Raw genomic sequence first — 19,308 nt, forward strand, 5'->3', positions numbered from 1 at the left:
ATGTGCAAGGCAGGGTGCAAAGTGCAAAGAATGAGTGCAATCAACCATGTTTTTGCATGTTATACTCTGCCCTTAACAGAATAGTGCCCCTTATAGCATATAACGCTAGTTATACAATACCTGGTAATGCATTTATATGACCCTGCAACTGGAGACCATGGCACCCGACAGAAGAAAAGACGCCAGCCAATAACAATGCGGAGCCATGTTTAATTAAACATCAACTGATTGAGTTACAAAAAAAAGTTGAATCGAAATTTCATTAAAGAACTGTAGAAAATCAAGGCGCGACGTTGCCCATGTTACCCGGCACTCGCGGTGTTAAATAGTTCCCACATCAGAACACAGAGGTGCCCCTCCCCATTGCATAATAATGCGGCATACTGCAAGAAGTAATGTAAAGCATGCAAAAAGTACTCCAGGTCCAGTATCCCATAGCAACCAATTACAAGGTAGCATATACAGGCCTGTTGTTGGTATAAACATGCACAAAATTCACAACACTGCCCTTAAAATGTGTGCGCAAACTTAGGGGGGCGTTCCTGCTGAATTGTGCTTAGTACAGGGGAATACCTATACTGCCATGGTTTTATGGGATCTCTCTGTATAGACTATGAGCAAACTTAGGGGACTGTTCCTGCTGAATTGTGCTTAGTACAGGGGAATAATACCTATACTGCCATGGTTTTATGGGATCTCCCTTTACAGACTATGAGCAAACTTAGGGGACTGTTCCTGCTGAATTGTGCTTAGTACAGGCAGGCAGAATCTAAACACCATATGCCTTTTGAACTGATAGGAAAGCTCTGCAACAGGAATATCATTAGACAAACACAAAGGGGAAGTGTTATTGTGCCTTTACCATATACTGAACTGTCTGTTTAGACTACAGTGCGACTATATATAGACCCTGCAAGTAAAATACTGTGAAAATGTGTTTTTCCTTTACAATACATGGGGCCAGAGCTGTGTTACTGGTACCGGGGGCACAACATACACACAATGCCATAGGAAAGGCTCGCAGATCCCAAACCCTCTTTCCTGCCATTGTTACAATCAGCTCCCACTGGCTATTAACCATTTCTGCACCATAATAACATCATAAATAGATTTTTCTGAGGGGGCCCCAGTACTGCTCACTGTAGAATAAAGGGAAACTAGATGATAAGTTGTATTTGTCCTGTTTATTAAAGCAATCCCTCTTGTGTGGAATATAGAGGAGGAATATTGGGTATCACTGCTGGTTTTCAGGCGCACCCTTAATTAAGTAATACTGTGACACAACTGATTTATATTGGCTCTGCCCAGTTACAGGACTCTTTGCCACCCTCTTCTGGACTCGCTGACACTTTTTCTGCTTGTGTGTTGACTGCCACCTGCTGGCCATAAGAGTCACTGCAGAATAACTAATGAAGGGATTGTGGAAATAGAATAACAATGGAGAGTTAAGGCAAGGAAGAATCTGCAAGCACTGTCCGTAACCCCTTAGCATTTCCATCTATATGTAGGCATGCCTTACCTTGTACCCTTGTATCTGGTACCGTGTAATACATTAAAGGGGTGGGGTAAGTGGGCGGAGCTTGTCGAGACCACAGACAGACATGAGGTAGGTCATACAATTGGCAAAACAGTACGTGTAAGAAAGGTTAATAACATTCCGTGCTTGGAATATGCACAAGCGGACCGTTGCTTTCAATCCTTCCAGCGGCTCCAACGGAGATCAGGGCATGCTGGGAGTTGTAGTCGAGAAGAATTTACATATAAACTGTACACCTAATGCATTAGCAAGAATCACGGTGTCCCTTATCAACGGAGAATTTGGCATTTCCTACCTATTATTAGATTTTCTGTATACAACACAATTTTATTGCTCTTCATTTAATGGCAAACTTAAGAAATCATTATCATTGTTATTATCATTATTAATGCAATGGAATAAAAATGCTTATCTGGTCATTTCTTTTCGTTGCCTGATTGGCTCTCGGCATCTACACCAGTTATGTGGCTGAACCTTTCTAGAATAGCTTCCGCCGTGAATTTGGGGAGGCCCCTATCAAGGGGGCAGCCTTCCACCAGACTGTTCATAGGAGTTGGGGGAAAGGATCGCTCATCCTCTAAGCCGTCGTCCAATTGTGTCCTGTAAGATCCAATAAATCGTTTGCTCCTCACATCATCTCCAGCGCAGCCATCTTGGCCTTCCGGCTGTTCCCCACAATCTCCAAACAACTCCCCGCCGTCCAAGTTTTCATCGGTGGTCCGTTCCCTGAATCCAGAGTGGTCATTGGATTTCTCAGGGTTCTCCAAGGACTGCATGGATAGCGGTGCCTCCAGGTCTCTCTTCCTCAGGAAATCTTTTAGGATCGGAAGGACCTTTTTGCGGGATGCGGCAGTATTGCCTTGTCGATAAGTGGTGGTATTGTGGCACGGAGAGCAGGATATGGAGGACAGGTCGAGAGGTGGGCTGGTAGCTTGCTCCAACGCTTTGCACACCTGCGAGAAGCACAAGAGTGTTTCAATGACACATTAATATGTGGCACAATGAGTAGGTATTGGGTACTTTGCCATCCACGATTTTAGTAGCTGGGGCAAAGTGATTTCCAATTTGCTGTAGCATAAATACAGTGCCAATTTCATGTATAATACCCATAACACAGGGCAGGATAAATACAGTACAAATTTCATATATAATACCCCAGAACACACAGCAGATAAATACAATGCCAATTCCATGTATAATACCCCAGAACACACAGCAGAATAAATACAGTGCCAATTCCATGTATAATACCCCAGAACACACAGCAGATAAATACAATGCCAATTCCATGTATAATACCCCAGAACACACAGCAGAATAAATACAGTGCCAATTCCATGTATAATACCCCAGAACACACAGCAGATAAATACAGGGCCAATTCCATGTATAATAACCCAGAACACACGCAGGATAAATACAGGGCCAATTCCATGTATAATACCCAGAACACACAGAGGGATAAATACAGTGCCAATTCCATGTATAATACCCCAGAACACACAGCAGGATAAATACAGTGTCAATTCCATGTATAATACCCCAGAACACACAGCAGGATAAATACAGTGCCAATTCCATGTATAATACCCCAGAACACACAGCAGGATAAATACAGTGCCAATTCCATGTATAATACCCCAGAACACACAGCAGGATAAATACAGTGCCAATTCCATGTATAATACCCAGAACACACGGCAGGATAAATACAGTGCCAATTCCATGTATAATAACCCAGAACACACGCAGAATAAATACAGGGCCAATTCCATGTATAATACCCAGAACACACAGAGGGATAAATACAGTGCCAATTCCATGTATAATACCCCAGAACACACAGCAGGATAAATACAGTGTCAATTCCATGTATAATACCCCAGAACACACGGCAGGATAAATACAGTGCCAATTCCATGTATAATACCCAGAACACACGGCAGGATAAATACAGGGCCAATTCCATGTATAATACCCCAGAACACACAGCAGGATAAATACAGTGCCAATTCCATGTATAATACCCCAGAACACACAGCAGATAAATACAGTGCCAATTCCATGTATAATACCCAGAACACACGGCAGGATAAATACAGTGCCAATTCCATGTATAATACCCCAGAACACACAGCAGATAAATACAGTGCCAATTCCATGTATAATACCCAGAACACACGGCAGGATAAATACAGTGCCACGAGATTGTCATACTGCTATGTAGCCATAGGGGCAGCCCCATTATTATAGTCAGGTGACAAATATAAGAAAAACATTTTGGAAAACCAATGACTCGTGACGCACCCAGCTCTCGGTATTCAGGAACATATAACCAGCTTGCCTGGCAGTGAAGGGGTTAACTGTAGGAGAGATAGAGATCATAAATAAATATTCCCGTTTGGGGTAAATCCCCTATATAGTGTAACCAGTTCTGAACAGTGCAATCTGCCAGTAAATGTGCCGGTGTCAGAAACGTTCCCTGATAACACCTGAGAGATTCGGGCCACTAATGGCCGATTAGATGTTCTTACCCGTATGAACTGCCCGACCCGATTGCTTCTTAATTACTGGGTTCTGCCCAGGGGGAGAGATCACGTTTCACAGGCGCTAGACTTTAAACCACTGGCGAGTTAATCAGTGACAGGATCAGAGGGACTTTAAAGGAGATACGACCAATACATTCCTGCCCCGAAGGCACAGAAAGGAACATTTCCACCAGCACTTTCCTCTGGTGCAAACAGCTCCCAATCTCCCGATGTTGTTCAACTACAACCTCTACTCACTTACAGTTTCTCCACCACTTCAAATGGGGCAGGTGCTCTGCAGGAAGCGGTCACTTTTTAGCACACAGGGGCCTGCCAGTCTTGCAGTTGGTGCACTTGAAGTTAGCATGGGTGCTCACTAAACACAGCAGGGTGCAGAAAGGTACATTCAAGTACAAGTGCATTCAACCTCAGGTTCACTGCAAGGCTTTCCCTAGAAACAGTATTCATAGAGTGCCCCCTAGTGCCGCGACTGTTCCTGCATAAAATACTGTAAACACCACTAGTCTCTGTGCTTAAAGGGGAACTATCCCAAAAATGAAAATTTAATATAAGCTTCAGCACACTGAAATAAGAAACTTTGTAAATATAATCAATTAAATATTCTGCATTGTTTCAAGTTTATATTCACTATTCCTCTCTCAGCATCTGTTTCTCTTCATTCTGTCTTCATGCAGCAGTTGGGTGTCAGATATTCACTGACAGTTACATCCAATATATCTTATAGGGGGGCTCCTTTCCTAGCAGATGTATTAGAGCTCACTCAAATAACTGATTCCAGTACACACAAAATGTAACAAAACAACTGCCTTTTGCACAAATTCTGCATGTAGAGAGACATGATGTCTGGTGAGTTTAATAGAGTGAGCTTTAATACATCTTCTAGGCAAAAGGAGCTCCCCTATAAGATATATTGGATCTAACTGTCAGTGAATATCTGACACCCAACTGCTGCATGAAGACAGAATGAAGAGAAACAGATGCTGAGAGAGGAATAGTGAAGATAAACTTGATTATTTCAGAAACAATGCAGAATATTTAATTGATTGTATTTAGTAAACGTCTTATTTCAGTAAGCTGGTTTATATTAAATAATTTTTGCTATAGTTCCCCTTTAATACTGGTGGGATATGTGTAAGAAAACAAAAGATTAGAGCCGATTAAATCAGAAGCACGAAGCAAAGATAATTATAGGACTATAGTTGCCCTTTAAAGAAGGGGGAGCGTGATCAATGCACATAATAGGTGCCCATGTTTCTGATCTGAAGATGTATCTCCTGCAGTTCTACACTAGGGGGCACTGCCCTCCACTGAATCAAACAGGGTACAATAAGTTTTTAATTTCCCTTTTGATGAAACTGCACCCTGCACACATGCACATGAATGTCAGCTCATACTCACCACTCGTCTAAGCTCCTCCCTCTGACTGTACACCGCAATCTGCCTGACGGGTTCATTGTCGCTAGTAAAGGTAATGGCCATGGAGACCAGAACATTGTAGCGATTCCTCTGGCAGAATAAACGCAGGTCAGATTCTAGATTCTCCATCTCCATGAAGTCCTGCAAAGGGAAACAGACGTTACTTTGTCCGAGCAATGCCCTTGTATTGTGTGTGGCAGCTCCCCCCACGAATGTATAAAGGCAAACATATATGGAAATCATTAAAGGGGACATTCACCTTTTAAAGGGAAAGAATTTTGTTTTCAAAATACATCAGTTAATAGTGCTGCTCCAGCTGAATTCTGCACTGAAATCCATTTCTCAAAAGAGCAAACAGATTTGTTTATATTTAATTTTGAAATCTGACATGGGGCTAGACATATTGTCAGTTTCCCAGCTGCCCCAGTCATGTGACTTGTGCTCTGATAAACTTCAGTCACTCTTTACTGCTGTAATGCAAGTTGGAGTGATATCACCCCCCTCCTTTTCCCTCCAGCAGCCAAACAAAAGAACAATGGGAAGGTAAACAGATAACAGCTCCCTAACACAAGATAACAGCTGCCTGGTAGATCTAAGAACAGCACTCAATAGTAAAATCCAGGTCCCACTGAGACACATTCAGTTACATTGAGTAGGAGAAACAACAGCCTGCCAGAAAGCAGTCCCATCCTAAAGTGCTGGCTCTTTCTGAAAGCACATGACCAGGCAAAATGACCTGAGATGCACCTACACACCAATATTACAACTAAATACACTTGCTGGTTCAGGAATGAAATTTTATATTGTAGACTGAATTATTTGCAGTGTAATTTAGAAATAAAAACTACATCATAAAAATCATGACAGAATCCCTTTAAGTTAATGTTTAGTATGTATCAATTCTAAGCAACTTTTCAGTTAGTTTTTTCAGTTAGTTTTTTATTTATATATATATATATTTAATTATCTGCCTTTTTCTTCTCTTTCCAGCTTTCAAATGGGGGTCAATGACCCCATCTAAAGTTACAAATGTATTGTTATTGCTACGTTTTATTGCTCTTCTTTCGATTCAGGCCTCTCCTATTCATATTCCAGTCTTGCATTCAAACCAATGCATGGTTGCTATGGGAATTTGGACACCCAGCAACCAGATGGCGGAAATTGCAAACTGGAGAGCTGCTGAATAAAAAGCTAAATAACTCAAACACACCGCAAGTCATAAAAAAATAAAAACCAATTGCAAATTGTCTCAGAATATCACTCTCTACATCGTACTAACAGTTAATTCAATGTAAACCACCCCTTTAAATCTCGATAAGCAACAGACCCCTAGGAGTGGCTGGAGACAGTGGGGGGAATTTACTTGGCTGCTACATGAAAGCTGCTTATCATTACCAATTCTTTACCAATTGTTCTTTGGCCTTTAATGGTCAGATGACATGAATGGCATGAGGGAGACTTACCTCCAACGTCATATACAGAGCACTGATGGCGAGATTAATATCCCGACTGATCAGCACCTTCAGGTCCTTCCTGAGCATCTGATCTATTGTGAGACCTGGGCAAGACAAACAGCAGGACACTGAGAAACTGGACTGCATAGAGCACCATCTACAGTACATATCATCTTTATGTCTGCAGCCATATTGTGCCTCATTAGAGCAACCAGTAGATACTAGATTTGTAGGAATGCAACATACCTGATACATCAAATTTGGCTTTCTGCAGTGAATCAAACACAGCGCCCCTTGGAGGAAGACTGGGGAACATGGACTCCAGCGATGTGACATACTCTGTATCTTTGGGAGTCACTTTGCCAGCTGCAGGCGCCATATTGATACAATCAAGAACAATGGTATCTAAGGAAGAGATCAATCAGGCATGAGATTCCACAACCCTAAATACCCCCTTACTGGGTCCTTGCCCATCCAAATACCCTAAATCTAGTTCAGCGCTTCTGTTTCTAGCCCAGATCATTCCCTTACCTCGTAACAAAGAGGCCAGCCGAAGGTCTAAGATTTCTGGGGCCCCACGAATAATCTTTTCAGCCACTAACGTAGTGCAGGAGCCCACCAGCTCGGAGGTGACTTTGCAGTTGAGGGAGGGCGTTCTCTCGAGGTGACGGTGATCTATGACCTCGGCCACAACGTCTTCCAGATACGAGTCTCCTCTATCAGAAATAAAACCAGAACTCTATGGTCAGGAAACTCTGAGAATCACTAAAGGATAAGTAAACCTTAAAATAATGTAATGTAAAATTGCTCAGGGGGCTTTTCTAACTTACAAGTTTAATGATAAGATTTTATTAACTGCCATATAATGAATTTTGTAACAATGCCATCTGCTGGTCAGTTCATTTAATTATACTGTTAGAGAGAGAGATCCTTTCAGAAGGAAAACAGAGAAGTGTTTTGATGTTGCTCAGCTCGGGGAAGAGATTGTTAGAGAGAGATCCTTTCAGAAGGAAAACAGAGAAGTGTTTTGATGTTGCTCAGCTCGGGGAAGAGATTGTTAGAGAGAGATCCTTTCAGAAGGAAAACAGAGAAGTGTTTTGATGTTGCTTTGCTCGGGGAAGAGATTGTTAGAGAGAGATCATTTCAGAAGGAAAACAGAGAAGTGTTTTGATGTTGCTCTTCTCAGGACAGAAAGGTCCTTTCAGAAGGAAAACAGAGAAGTGGCTGATGTTGCTCTGCTCAGGGAAGAGATTGTTGGAGAGATATACTTTCAGAAGGAAAACAGAGACATGCTCTGATGTTGCTCTGCTTGGGGAAGAGATTGTTAGAGCGATACACTTTCAGAAGGAAAACAGAGAAGTGTTTTGATGTTGCTCTGCTCGGGGAAGAGATTGTTAGAGAGAGATCATTTCAGAAGGAAAACAGAGGTGTTTTGATGTTGCTCTTCTCAGGACAGAAAGGTCCTTTCAGAAGGAAAACAGAGAAGTGGCTGATGTTGCTCTGCTCAGGGAAGAGATTGTTGGAGAGAGATCCTTTCAGAAGGAAAACAGAAGTGTTCTAATGTTGCTCTGCTCAGTGAAGGAATAAAAAGCCTCATATTCCGTTTCCCATCTCTTCCCTGAGCAGAGCAACATAAGAACACTTCTCTGTTTCCCTTCTGAAAGGATCTCTCTCTAACAATCTCTTCCCTGAGCAGAGCAACATCAGAACACTTCTCTGGTATCTCTCTCTGATGGTACAGTTACAGGAACTGACCAGGAGGTGACTGTTGTTACATTGTTATATTGGCAGTTGATAAAAATGTAAATAGCTCTGAAACAGAAAACAAATATTCATGTACATTGCAAAAGTGCTTAGAAAAGCATCCTGAGCTATAAATGACAAGGATATTAGATGTGAGTACAAAAGAGCGACTTGCCTGGGTAACACATTGTGATCCACCAGTGTGAGCACCAGATGCCCAGATTCATACAGAGTCTGTAGATCAATTTCATCTCTGAAGGTGAGGTGCTCCTTGGGGATCCCATTCTGCTTCAGGAAGTATGTGCTTTCCGTGCGCAATGGAAAATCTTCCCGTTGGATGTTCAGTACAGGGATATACACTAGGTTCTTGCTAGAAGAGGTCTGGAACAATAACAAGAAGTATACCAGCAGGTGACCGACATTCTCCAGAATAAATAGTATTTACAGCTCTGGACATTGCACTGAGAAGGCTCTCTCTGTGGACTAAGGGAAGGCTGCAGTTCAGACTGGGCTGGATATGACTACTGCACCTAGAATGTCTGCAGATACAGTAGCCTGGAGATGTCAGGTAGTGAAAAGAAAGCCTGAAATGCTTGCAGGAACATGGACATTACAATTTATACATTAAAGGGACAAATCCATATATAAATAGTTACCTTTGTCAGGTAGTAGGCTAAAGCCATAGCAGAGACCATAGAATCCAGATCACAGGCTTCATTTCCAAGAACCACATGGAAGTCCAGAGCTTCAGGTTTATTCTGTAAGGAAGAGTACAAGAAATGACTTTAAATCAGATGGGATCTGTGCAGAATGTTCTGTTATACAGATAGCTAGAATCTCAGCTGCCATAAAGCAGGACAGGACTGCTGCTTACAATGGGGATCAGATAAGATCTGTGCAGCCACTGGGACAGAATGTTCTGTTATACAGATAGCTAGAATCTCAGCTGCCATAAAGCAGGACTGGACTGTTGCTTACAATGGGGATCAGATAGGATCTGTGCAGCCACTGGGACAGAATGTTCTGTTATACAGATAGCTAGAATCTCAGCTGCCATAAAGCAGGACAGGACTGTTGCTTACAATGGGGATCAGATAGGATCTGTGCAGCCACTGGGACAGAATGTTCTGTTATACAGATAGCTAGAATCTCAGCTGCCATAAAGCAGGGCTGGACTGCTGCTTACAATAGGGATCAGATAGGATCTGTGCAGCCACTGGGACAGAATGTTCTGTTATACAGATAGCTAGAATCTCAGCTGCCATAAAGCAGGGCAGGACTGCTGCTTACAATGAAAATAAGACGTAAAGGGAGCAAGAAGATACGAGATAATATCTAGTAGTTGATACATTTAGCTCTGTGTCTATATGGAGAAATGGTTATTTAGAACAAATGAGAGAGGGGTTGATACAGTCTCAGAGCAGTTGGCAGTTGTTTCCCGCAATATAAAACAAGTTTCCCCGGGTCAATGGTGCTGCACTGGGAGGTGCATACGGCACATTTCAGTCACATGATACAATACTTACTATGGAAGTCTGGGCTCTGGCTAAATATCTACCTTTCCCCCAATGGAATGCCGCCCTTCTCACAATCTGCGTGACAAAACAGGACAGGGAAACGTGTAGACAAGAAATATTCTGCAGCTCCTGGTTCTAACTAGCCTGTCGTGTTCTGTGACAACTAAAGGGGAACTTCACCCAAGCTGTGAATTTGGACTACTGAAACAGAACCCTCTGCAATCGGCCTTGGAAAAGTCCTTATCAACCACACCCTCCCATCCCACTCCCGTGTTTGATGCCCATTATCAGCTGCCCACACACAGTCTATATGAAGGCAATGAGGCAAAGGGAGCAATAAAGTGCATTAAGTCAACACAATCTAATGTCTAACAGCCATACTTTGGGCCCCATTAACTAAACACATGGATCTCAGCCACCCCACCCCCCATATCTACCCTGTAATAAAGACACTGAATAATAGCACTTACATGCACTCCCTGGTATTAGCCACCCCCCACCAGTCTCCAGCTCAGGCCCCAACCCATAAAGTAAGGAGATAAGGAGAAGACTAACAAGCAGATGAACCCAACTGTAGGTCAATATTGATGTGGATCTGCAGTTTCTTCACATGGGTTACCCTTAAAGATGAGGCTATTTTGAAGGCATAACTTGCACATGCAGGTGGGTGTAAGTTGATGGGTCTCAAGGTACCTTCTTCTGCTTCCACTGCCACCCTCCACCCCCCTCACTTGAGGTCAATTATGGTCGATAATGATGTGGCTTCTGGTAGATACCTGCATCAGGTTGGCTTCAAGGTGAAAAAATCCCTGATTCCATGACCATACCAGTGATCCACATGCATCAAGTCTGGGTGCGGGCTCTAATCTGGCCAAATCTCTACCACCTCCTGAAGAAGTAGATCTTTGTTTTCGGACACCTCTTCTGGCCCACAGTGAGCTCACGTTTGGGGAATGTGATTTCGGCTCTAGATTAAATTTATCCTTCTGTGAGTAAGGTTGGGTAGTGAGTCTGGGGCAAACAGTCTTGATAAGGGGCCTGTGAAGGCCGAGATGTTGCGTTCCTGGAGTCTTTGTGTTCGAGCCAATAAAGTCACTCTGAAACAATAATGATCCAGTTCTACAGTGTGCTCCATTTGTCTGGACTTTGGGAGAAGCAGGTAGGCAGGTCCAGGTTGAGTTATGAGTCAGTTAGTTGACCAGATTCAAGCAGAATTTTAATTTCCAGTTTTATTGCAGCGGATAGACATGTATTGGGACAAAATTTTAACGGCCCAAGTTGTGGGTCTGCAGGTCAGGAGAGGGTCCACTTTGGGTATGGTCACGGGTCCTGAGTCTCAATCTACTAGTGAGCTTTTATGAATCACAGGCCCAGCATTATGCCAACATGATCTCCTCTACTAGGTGGATTCCATACAAATACAAAAAGGATGGACTTGGCTCCTCTCTCATTCTTGACCCATGTGGTCAGATGGCCTATGGCTTATTAAATATGATGTCTCCTTTGCCGGCGAATTTTATCAGGAATTTAAAGTCATTGATGGACAATAATGAAGATTTAGGGGGCTTAGCCTCACCAAGAAGAACCCTACGGTCTATAGAGCATTATATTCTCCAGTAGAAAGCATTTGGTAAGTAGCCTCCTCCAGTAGGTCACCATCCTCTGTTTATGAGTGAAAAGCATCATAAAAACATAAAGATGGTGACCCTGAGATCCAGTTGGGCCGGATTACCCAAGGAGAGCTGCCCATTTAATTATTACTTTTAATATGGGCCTTTCTGTTGCCAAGATACGGCACAGCTGCCTCTGCCTGCACAACGGCCTGGAACCGACACTTGGACACCATGTTTAGAAAGGGAATGGAGGAGAAGAAGGAAAAACACCATATGGCTGATAAACTGCACAGCCATTAGTCCTGTGCCCCCGAGTAGCTGCATTAATGGATATAAATAACAGAGCTGGACCCTGCCCTGTGTTTGCACAAGTAAAATCTATTTTCCACTGGGTGCCTCGTGCACGAGAATGAAAATAATACCCTGCTTGTCTAATAATGGGGGCGGAGTTAAGTAGCCTGAGGTCGTTAGAGGGAAAGTTAATTAGCCTGATGTCATTTATGCGCTCAAAAGCCTAATTCATATACCCAGGAGGGACTTATTCTCTATATAGGCTCCAGTGGCATTTGCCAACCAAGGCCGCAGTTTCGGGAAGAGGTGCCCCTTCTACTACTCGATCTGCCACTGCCATTATTATTCAATGTCCAAACTACTAGATCATCGAGGGGGGAAGGAAACTGAAATATGATCAGGGATCACTTATTCCCATTATAGTCACTACTAAAATAGCAGCGAGATACACACAGCAATGTGCAGCAGCACTCACTGTATCAACTCCCAGTATTATGGCTATGGCTTCATAGCCATGTATTATAAGGGATAATGTACCCCCTACTGCAAATGATAAGGATATTAGAAGTCACTGAGGGGTTGTTCTGTGACCATATAAAGGCACAAGGCTGCAGGCTGAGTTATACAGGGAACTCTGAGTATCACTCATGTATTATAAGGGATAATGTACCCCCTACTGTAAATGATAAGGATATTAGAAGTCACTGAGGGGTTGTTCTGAGACCATATAAAGACACAAGGCTGCAGGCTGAGTTATACAGGGAACTCTGAGTATCACTCATGTATTATAAGGGATAATGTACCCCCTACTGTAAATGATAAGGATATTAGAAGTCACTGAGGGGTTGTTCTGAGACCATATAAAGGCACAAGGCTGCAGGCTGAGTTATACAGGGAACTCTGAGTATCACTCATGTATTATAAGGGATAATGTACCCCCTACTGTAAATGATAAGGATATTAGAAGTCACTGAGGGGTTGTTCTGTGACCATATAAAGGCACAAGGCTGCAGGCTGAGTTATACAGGGAACTCTGAGTATCACTCATGTATTATAAGGGATAATGTACCCCTACTGTAAATGATAAGGATATTAGAGGGGTTCTGTGAGCAGCCTAGGACAGTGACATTTGCTCTGTGGAACAGAACACTACAGTAGAAGTAGTGCTGCTGAGCAGATAAAAGCATCAGTGAGAGGGATATTTGTATATGTCATTTACAAGATCAACAGTGAAATGTTTGGTGCAAGACGACGCTCCATTTGCCGGGTAACAGCAGACGCGGCACTCACAGCCAATTACGTCTCTCCGGGCTATTACTTGTGCACACAATTTAATTTTTATTCGGATTTTCTGCACAATTGCTTTCTTTTCGGCTAAATGGCAGTCTCATTTATCTTGAAAGCTGTTAATGGATCCAAAGTCCAACGCTGTCACTGGGGGGTAAAGCTTACGGCATTGGGCCCCGTCATTTCATGTTCCACCTACTGGGGTCTCTATACAGGACAAGGGTGCAAATCATTGGAGCTTTGTAATAACTTACCCTGGTGCCTCCTGTCCCTTCTGGTGCCGGCTCCCTTCCGGGAATATATGCGCCGGCGTGATTACGTCATTGGCACGGAATTCAAAAGTTTAAAAGGGGAATTCAGTTTTCAAAGCACTGCCCATTGCTAGGTTCTATTAGTTAAGTTCCTGGGTTTATATTCTTTGTGAATTCTATTTGTTTTTCAGTGTATTGACCCTTGCTTGCCTACTCCACTATTCTGATCTCTCCAATCCTGACCTTTGCCTGCCTGATGACTCCGACCTCTCCAATCCTGGTCCTGCCAGTCTGTGACTACTCCGACCTCTCCAATCTGACCTTTGCCTGTGCACTGACTATTCTATACTCTCCAATCCTAATTCCGGCCTGTCCGACGATTCTCTGCTTGTGCTGGCCCAGCCTAGAGTCCTGCGCGGGTCCATTTTTTGGGACCCAAACCCGACCCATACCCGCAACCTGCAATCCGCAACTCGGACCCGCAACCCACATTCTTACCCACTTGGATCCGCTACCCGACCCTACCCGCAAGTACCTTATCCGCAACCCGGACCCGCTGACCATCAAGAATCAGGAAGTGCTGTCATTGTAAACCGGAAGTGACGTCATCGGAAGTAGACGTGACCAGAAGAAAGGAGTGAATATCGATATTGAGAAGACCCGCGGCCCGACCCGCAACCCGCAGAACTGCCGACCCGCAGGTATACCCGCACCTGGAATCTCTAAACACAACCCGCAGGTTTTTGCGGGTAACCTGCGGGTACCCACGGGTACCGACCCGCTGCAGGACTCTAGCCCGGCCTGCCTGTTCCTGGTTTTCTTCCTTCCAGTATCCTGGTGAGACAATCGTGCCCATTTGCTCGTCCAGAACCGTTACCTTTGCTCCTCCCTCAAATAAGACCTGGCGGCATCCCGAGGTGAAAGGTGCCGGTTAGAGGCAGAAGTGAGAGCCGAGACCAGGGAGCTTAGCTTGGGTTCTGGATATAGGGTGCCCAACGTGACAAGCTTGATCCAATTCATACCTCCCAACTGTTCCGTTTTTAGAGGGACAGTCCCTCTTTTGACAGCTCAACCCGCAGTCCCTAGTTTGTACTGGAAAGTCCCCTTTTTTTCTGCATTGAACAGCCAGAAAAAGAAACAAAGTTTTTAACTTAATTGGCTTTTGGCAGAGAGCCCAGAACAGCAGATAAAATACTTTTAATAATTTCTAGATAAGCAAATAAGTAATTGTAACAATATAAGACAACAGGTCCCTTGGAAAAAGTTAGACTCACAGCTTAAAGGGCAATTCACCTTCATTAGCAAAACTGTAATAACTGGGAAAAAAACCCCCACAGAAATAGGTTCATAACCTGCCAAATTTTATAAAATGAACATGGTAATTAGGGGGTGTAGGGAGTGGTCACAAAAATTTGCAGCGCTACGCATGCCAACTTCTTTGGCTCTCTTTTTATTTCCAAAATATTGGGAGGTACGCAATTCATGGACCACAAAAAGAGCAGAGATTGTGGGTTTGTCTGATAGAATAAGCAGTGGGGCCCAATCCCCATGAGGCCTTGATGGTCCCCAACCAGGTCTTGTGGTGGTGGGGCCCTACTTACTAATATGGGGCCCCATGGTTTCCGATTGCACCTATACCTGGTGATAGTTGGTCACACCAGAAATATTAGGGTGCCTATTGGGTGCTCAGGGTGTTTGCCTTTTGCAGACCCAGTAAGTACATTAATCCTGCAACAGAGATCAGTAAGGAGATTACAGCTTTAACTGCCCGCGTATCACGGAAGCCATGTACATGGAATAAACACGGATACTAATCATGTTTACCTGCATTCACTCCAAGCAAAGGTCTAGGAGCGAGGAGTCCCCCCCCCAAGCTATGGGAATCTATTTCTCAGCATGAAATCTGATTGGCAGTAACAAGACTGCAGCCGGCAGATGTGATTTATGAACGGGCGGTTCTGCAGAACTCGGGGAGCCCCAGGTGCCTCCAGATACAGTTGTGTGACCTACTTCTCACATGCACATTATACTGTATGTATAGATATATATCCGCATTCTGTGCAGGATAAAGCTCAGGATGGGGGTCTGTATGACACCTGCCCAGCGACACATAAATGCGGCACAAAACTGCCACTAATATCTGGCTCATCCTCCCCTAATGCCATGGGCAGGCTCCATACTCTCATAGAGTTTAATAGGTGATCTCTTTGGCTCCCTGTATGTCACTTGCCAACTGTCACCGGCGTGCATTCCAAAACATTTGCAGGGTCAGCGACCCCAGAAACCAGACACCACTACCACTGTGACAGCGGAAGCTAGAAATAGAAAGGGCTTTATGGTGTGATGTCTCCTAAACACTGGGCTTGGGTCTGAACCTGAACTTGCACTGGGCACAACGGTGTATATTTACTGTATTGTGTACTGTACCCACCCCTGTGTGTCTTATTCCTAAACTGTCACATACCCTGATGCTTATACTCTCTCTCCATTATTAGCTGTACTGTCCCAATCCCCCAACTCTCAACAGCCAGCACCCAAGCCTCACCCACCTGAGACACCACTAACAAAGGGACCTTGACTCTTAAGGTGCTCACAGAACACCTTGGTGAATTCTAATATCCTTATCATTTACAGTAGGGGGTACATTATCCCTTATAATACATGAGTGATACTCAGAGTTCCCTGTATAACTCAGCCTGCAGCCTTGTGCCTTTATATGGTCACAGAACAACCCCTCAGTGACTTCTAATATCCTTATCATTTACAGTAGGGGGTACATTATCCCTTATAATACATGAGTGATACTCAGAGTTCCCTGTATAACTCAGCCTGCAGCCTTGTGCCTTTATATGGTCACAGAACAACCCCTCAGTGACTTCTAATATCCTTATCATTTACAGTAGGGGGTACATTATCCTTATAATACATGAGTGATACTCAGAGTTCCCTGTATAACTCAGCCTGCAGCCTTGTGCCTTTATATGGTCACAGAACAACCCCTCAGTGACTTCTAATATCCTTATCATTTACAGTAGGGGGTACATTATCCCTTATAATACATGAGTGATACTCAGAGTTCCCTGTATAACTCAGCCTGCAGCCTTGTGTCTTTATATGGTCACAGAACAACCCCTCAGTGACTTCTAATATCCTTATCATTTACAGGAGGGGGTACATTATCCCTTATAATACATGAGTGATACTCAGAGTTCCCTGTATAACTCAGCCTGCAGCCTTGTGCCTTTATATGGTCACAGAACAACCCCTCAGTGACTTCTAATATCCTTATCATTTACAGTAGGGTGTACATTATCCCTTATAATACATGAGTGATACTCAGAGTTCCCTGTATAACTCAGCCTGCAGCCTTGTGTCTTTATATGGTCACAGAACAACCCCTCAGTGACTTCTAATATCCTTATCATTTACAGTAGGGGGTACATTATCCCTTATAATACATGAGTGATACTCAGAGTTCCCTGTATAAGTCAGAGGGCAGATATATAGACATATTGCTCAGCAGCAGAATAAACAGAGCTTTGTTGAGAGCCGTGTGGAGGAAGGGAGTGTGGATGACAGGGGCCCCAGGCTGGAGGGCCAGTAATGGAATGCTATAGATAAAGAGTTGCAGCACAGTTTAACCCTGAGCTCCCAGACGGGAAAGTGAGACGCGTGGCACAAGAAATCCCTCTCCCTCCTGGAAGTGTTGGAATAACCCAGACGGGCTGAACCAAAACCCACTTTGCCATGTTTCCAAACGACCGTTACTAGGGAAATTCCTAAATACAAAATACTAGGAAGTACCAGTGACACCCCCGTTGCCCCGTAGTCTACAAGCAATGACACGAGACTCTCGGTATCCAATCAGGAATTACATTTATACTGCCTCCCCCCCATAAGGGTTTTAAAAATAGTTCAGCCATCATAGGCTTTACCACAAAAAACTAACAGGGGAGTCCCCAGGCACTGGTCATGTGATTCTCAAACGCGCACACACGAGTGTGATCATGAGTCACTATGTATTATTAGCAATATTATTATTATTATTATTATTACTGCCCTTCATTTATGTACTTGCTGTTTATTTACAGACAAAGTCACTATCATGTATTTAGGGCAATAATGATAATTCCACTGACCCCCCCCCCCAAACTTCACTGCTCCATTCACCCAATACACCGACCCCACGAGCTGGGGGCAAAGATGATGCTGCAGAATATGAAGCCACTTTATAAGTCAATGTAAATAATAATGGTAATATCCAGAGTAGTGCAGGGTAATGAGAAGGATTTCAGCTGTATGTAAATTAGATTGCTAGCTCTTAGGGACAATAATAGTGTTATAATCAGAGGGCTACGGGGTTTAGCAAAGCCACATTCATCCATTTGTAAGAAAGGAGACCCAAAGACCTGTCACCCCCCAACCTGCAGGACTATTTGCCCCTTATACTGAGACCTGTCACCCCCAACCTGCACGAGTATTTGCCCCTTATACTGAGACCTGTCACCCCCAACCTGCAGGAGCATCTACCCCTAATACGGAGACCTGTCACCCCCTAACCTGCAGGAGTATTTGCCCCCAATACTGAGACCTGTCATCCCCAACCTGCAGGAGTATCTGCCCCTTATACTGAGACCTGTCACCCCCTAACCTGCAGGAGTATTTGCCCCTAATACTGAGACCTGTCATCCCCAACCTGCAGGAGTATCTGCCCCTTATACTGAGACCTGTCACCCCCAACCTGCACGAGTATTTGCCCCTTATACTGAGACCTGTCATCCCCAACCTGCAGGAGTATTCGCCCCTTATACTGAGACCTGTCACCCCCAACATGCAGGAGGATCTGCCCCTAATACTGAGACCTGTCACCCCCCAACCTGCAGGAGTATTTGCCCCTTATACTTAGACCTGTCACCCCCCAACCTGCAGGAGGATCTGTCCCTTATACTGAGACCTGTCACCCCCCAACCTGTAGGAGTATTTGCCCCTTATACTGAGACTTGTCACCCCCAACCTGCAGGAGTATCTGCCCCTTATACTGAGACCTGTCACCCCCCAACCTGCAGGAGTATCTGCCCCTTATACTGAGACCTGTCACCCCCCAACCTGCAGGAGTATCTGCCCCTAATACTGAGACCTGTCACCCCCCAACCTGCAGGAGTATGTGCCCCTAATACTGAGACCCCCCATACTCAGGAGGCTTAGTTTGCTCCATACATTGATACAAGTCAGGCTAAAGTTCAGGAGGACGAGGCTGTTGCAGAGAGAGTGGAACATGTGGCGGGGCAGGGATCTGACACATAAGAGTCTGGAGCTGATCAGTCTCACTACAAGCAGGACAGTTAGTCGGCGGATTCCCCCAGGGGGACAAATTGCAGGTGAGTGTGAGAATCCCCTCCCCCAGTTAGTGTAGTTAGCGCGTCCCTCACCTGTACAGCCGCCTGACAGCCCTGCAGAAAGTGCTCCATTCCTCCGACTTCTCCCGCAGCGCTGACCAATCACTCGCACTGAGACGCTGCAAGTGAGGATCAGCCACACAACTCCGGCTCTGATACACGCAGCGCGCCCCGGGCCATGCTGGGAATTGTAGTTTTACTCGTCTCGGCGCAATGCTACCTCCCACCAGCTGGGGCCGCTGTATAAATAAAAG

The 19,308-nt window shown here is 44.4% G+C and overlaps 1 protein-coding gene across 1 annotated transcript; it reads right to left on the reverse strand.

Moving 5' to 3' along the window:
• Window positions 1-190: 190 nt before the first annotated feature.
• Window positions 191-19,246, reverse strand: prune1.L (prune exopolyphosphatase 1 L homeolog). The gene is made up of 8 exons (XM_041573664.1): window positions 19,088-19,246; window positions 9,356-9,457; window positions 8,875-9,080; window positions 7,488-7,672; window positions 7,203-7,361; window positions 6,966-7,060; window positions 5,485-5,643; window positions 191-2,490 (listed from the first exon to the last, which is right to left on the reverse strand). Exons 1-8 carry the CDS (start codon window positions 19,124-19,126, stop codon window positions 1,954-1,956), a joined length of 1,482 nt encoding a protein of 493 aa, XP_041429598.1. The 5' UTR covers window positions 19,127-19,246; the 3' UTR covers window positions 191-1,953.
• Window positions 19,247-19,308: the final 62 nt, after the last annotated feature.

Source organism: Xenopus laevis, chromosome 8L (assembly GCF_017654675.1).
Source record: "Xenopus laevis strain J_2021 chromosome 8L, Xenopus_laevis_v10.1, whole genome shotgun sequence".
Lineage (NCBI taxonomy): Eukaryota > Metazoa > Chordata > Amphibia > Anura > Pipidae > Xenopus > Xenopus laevis.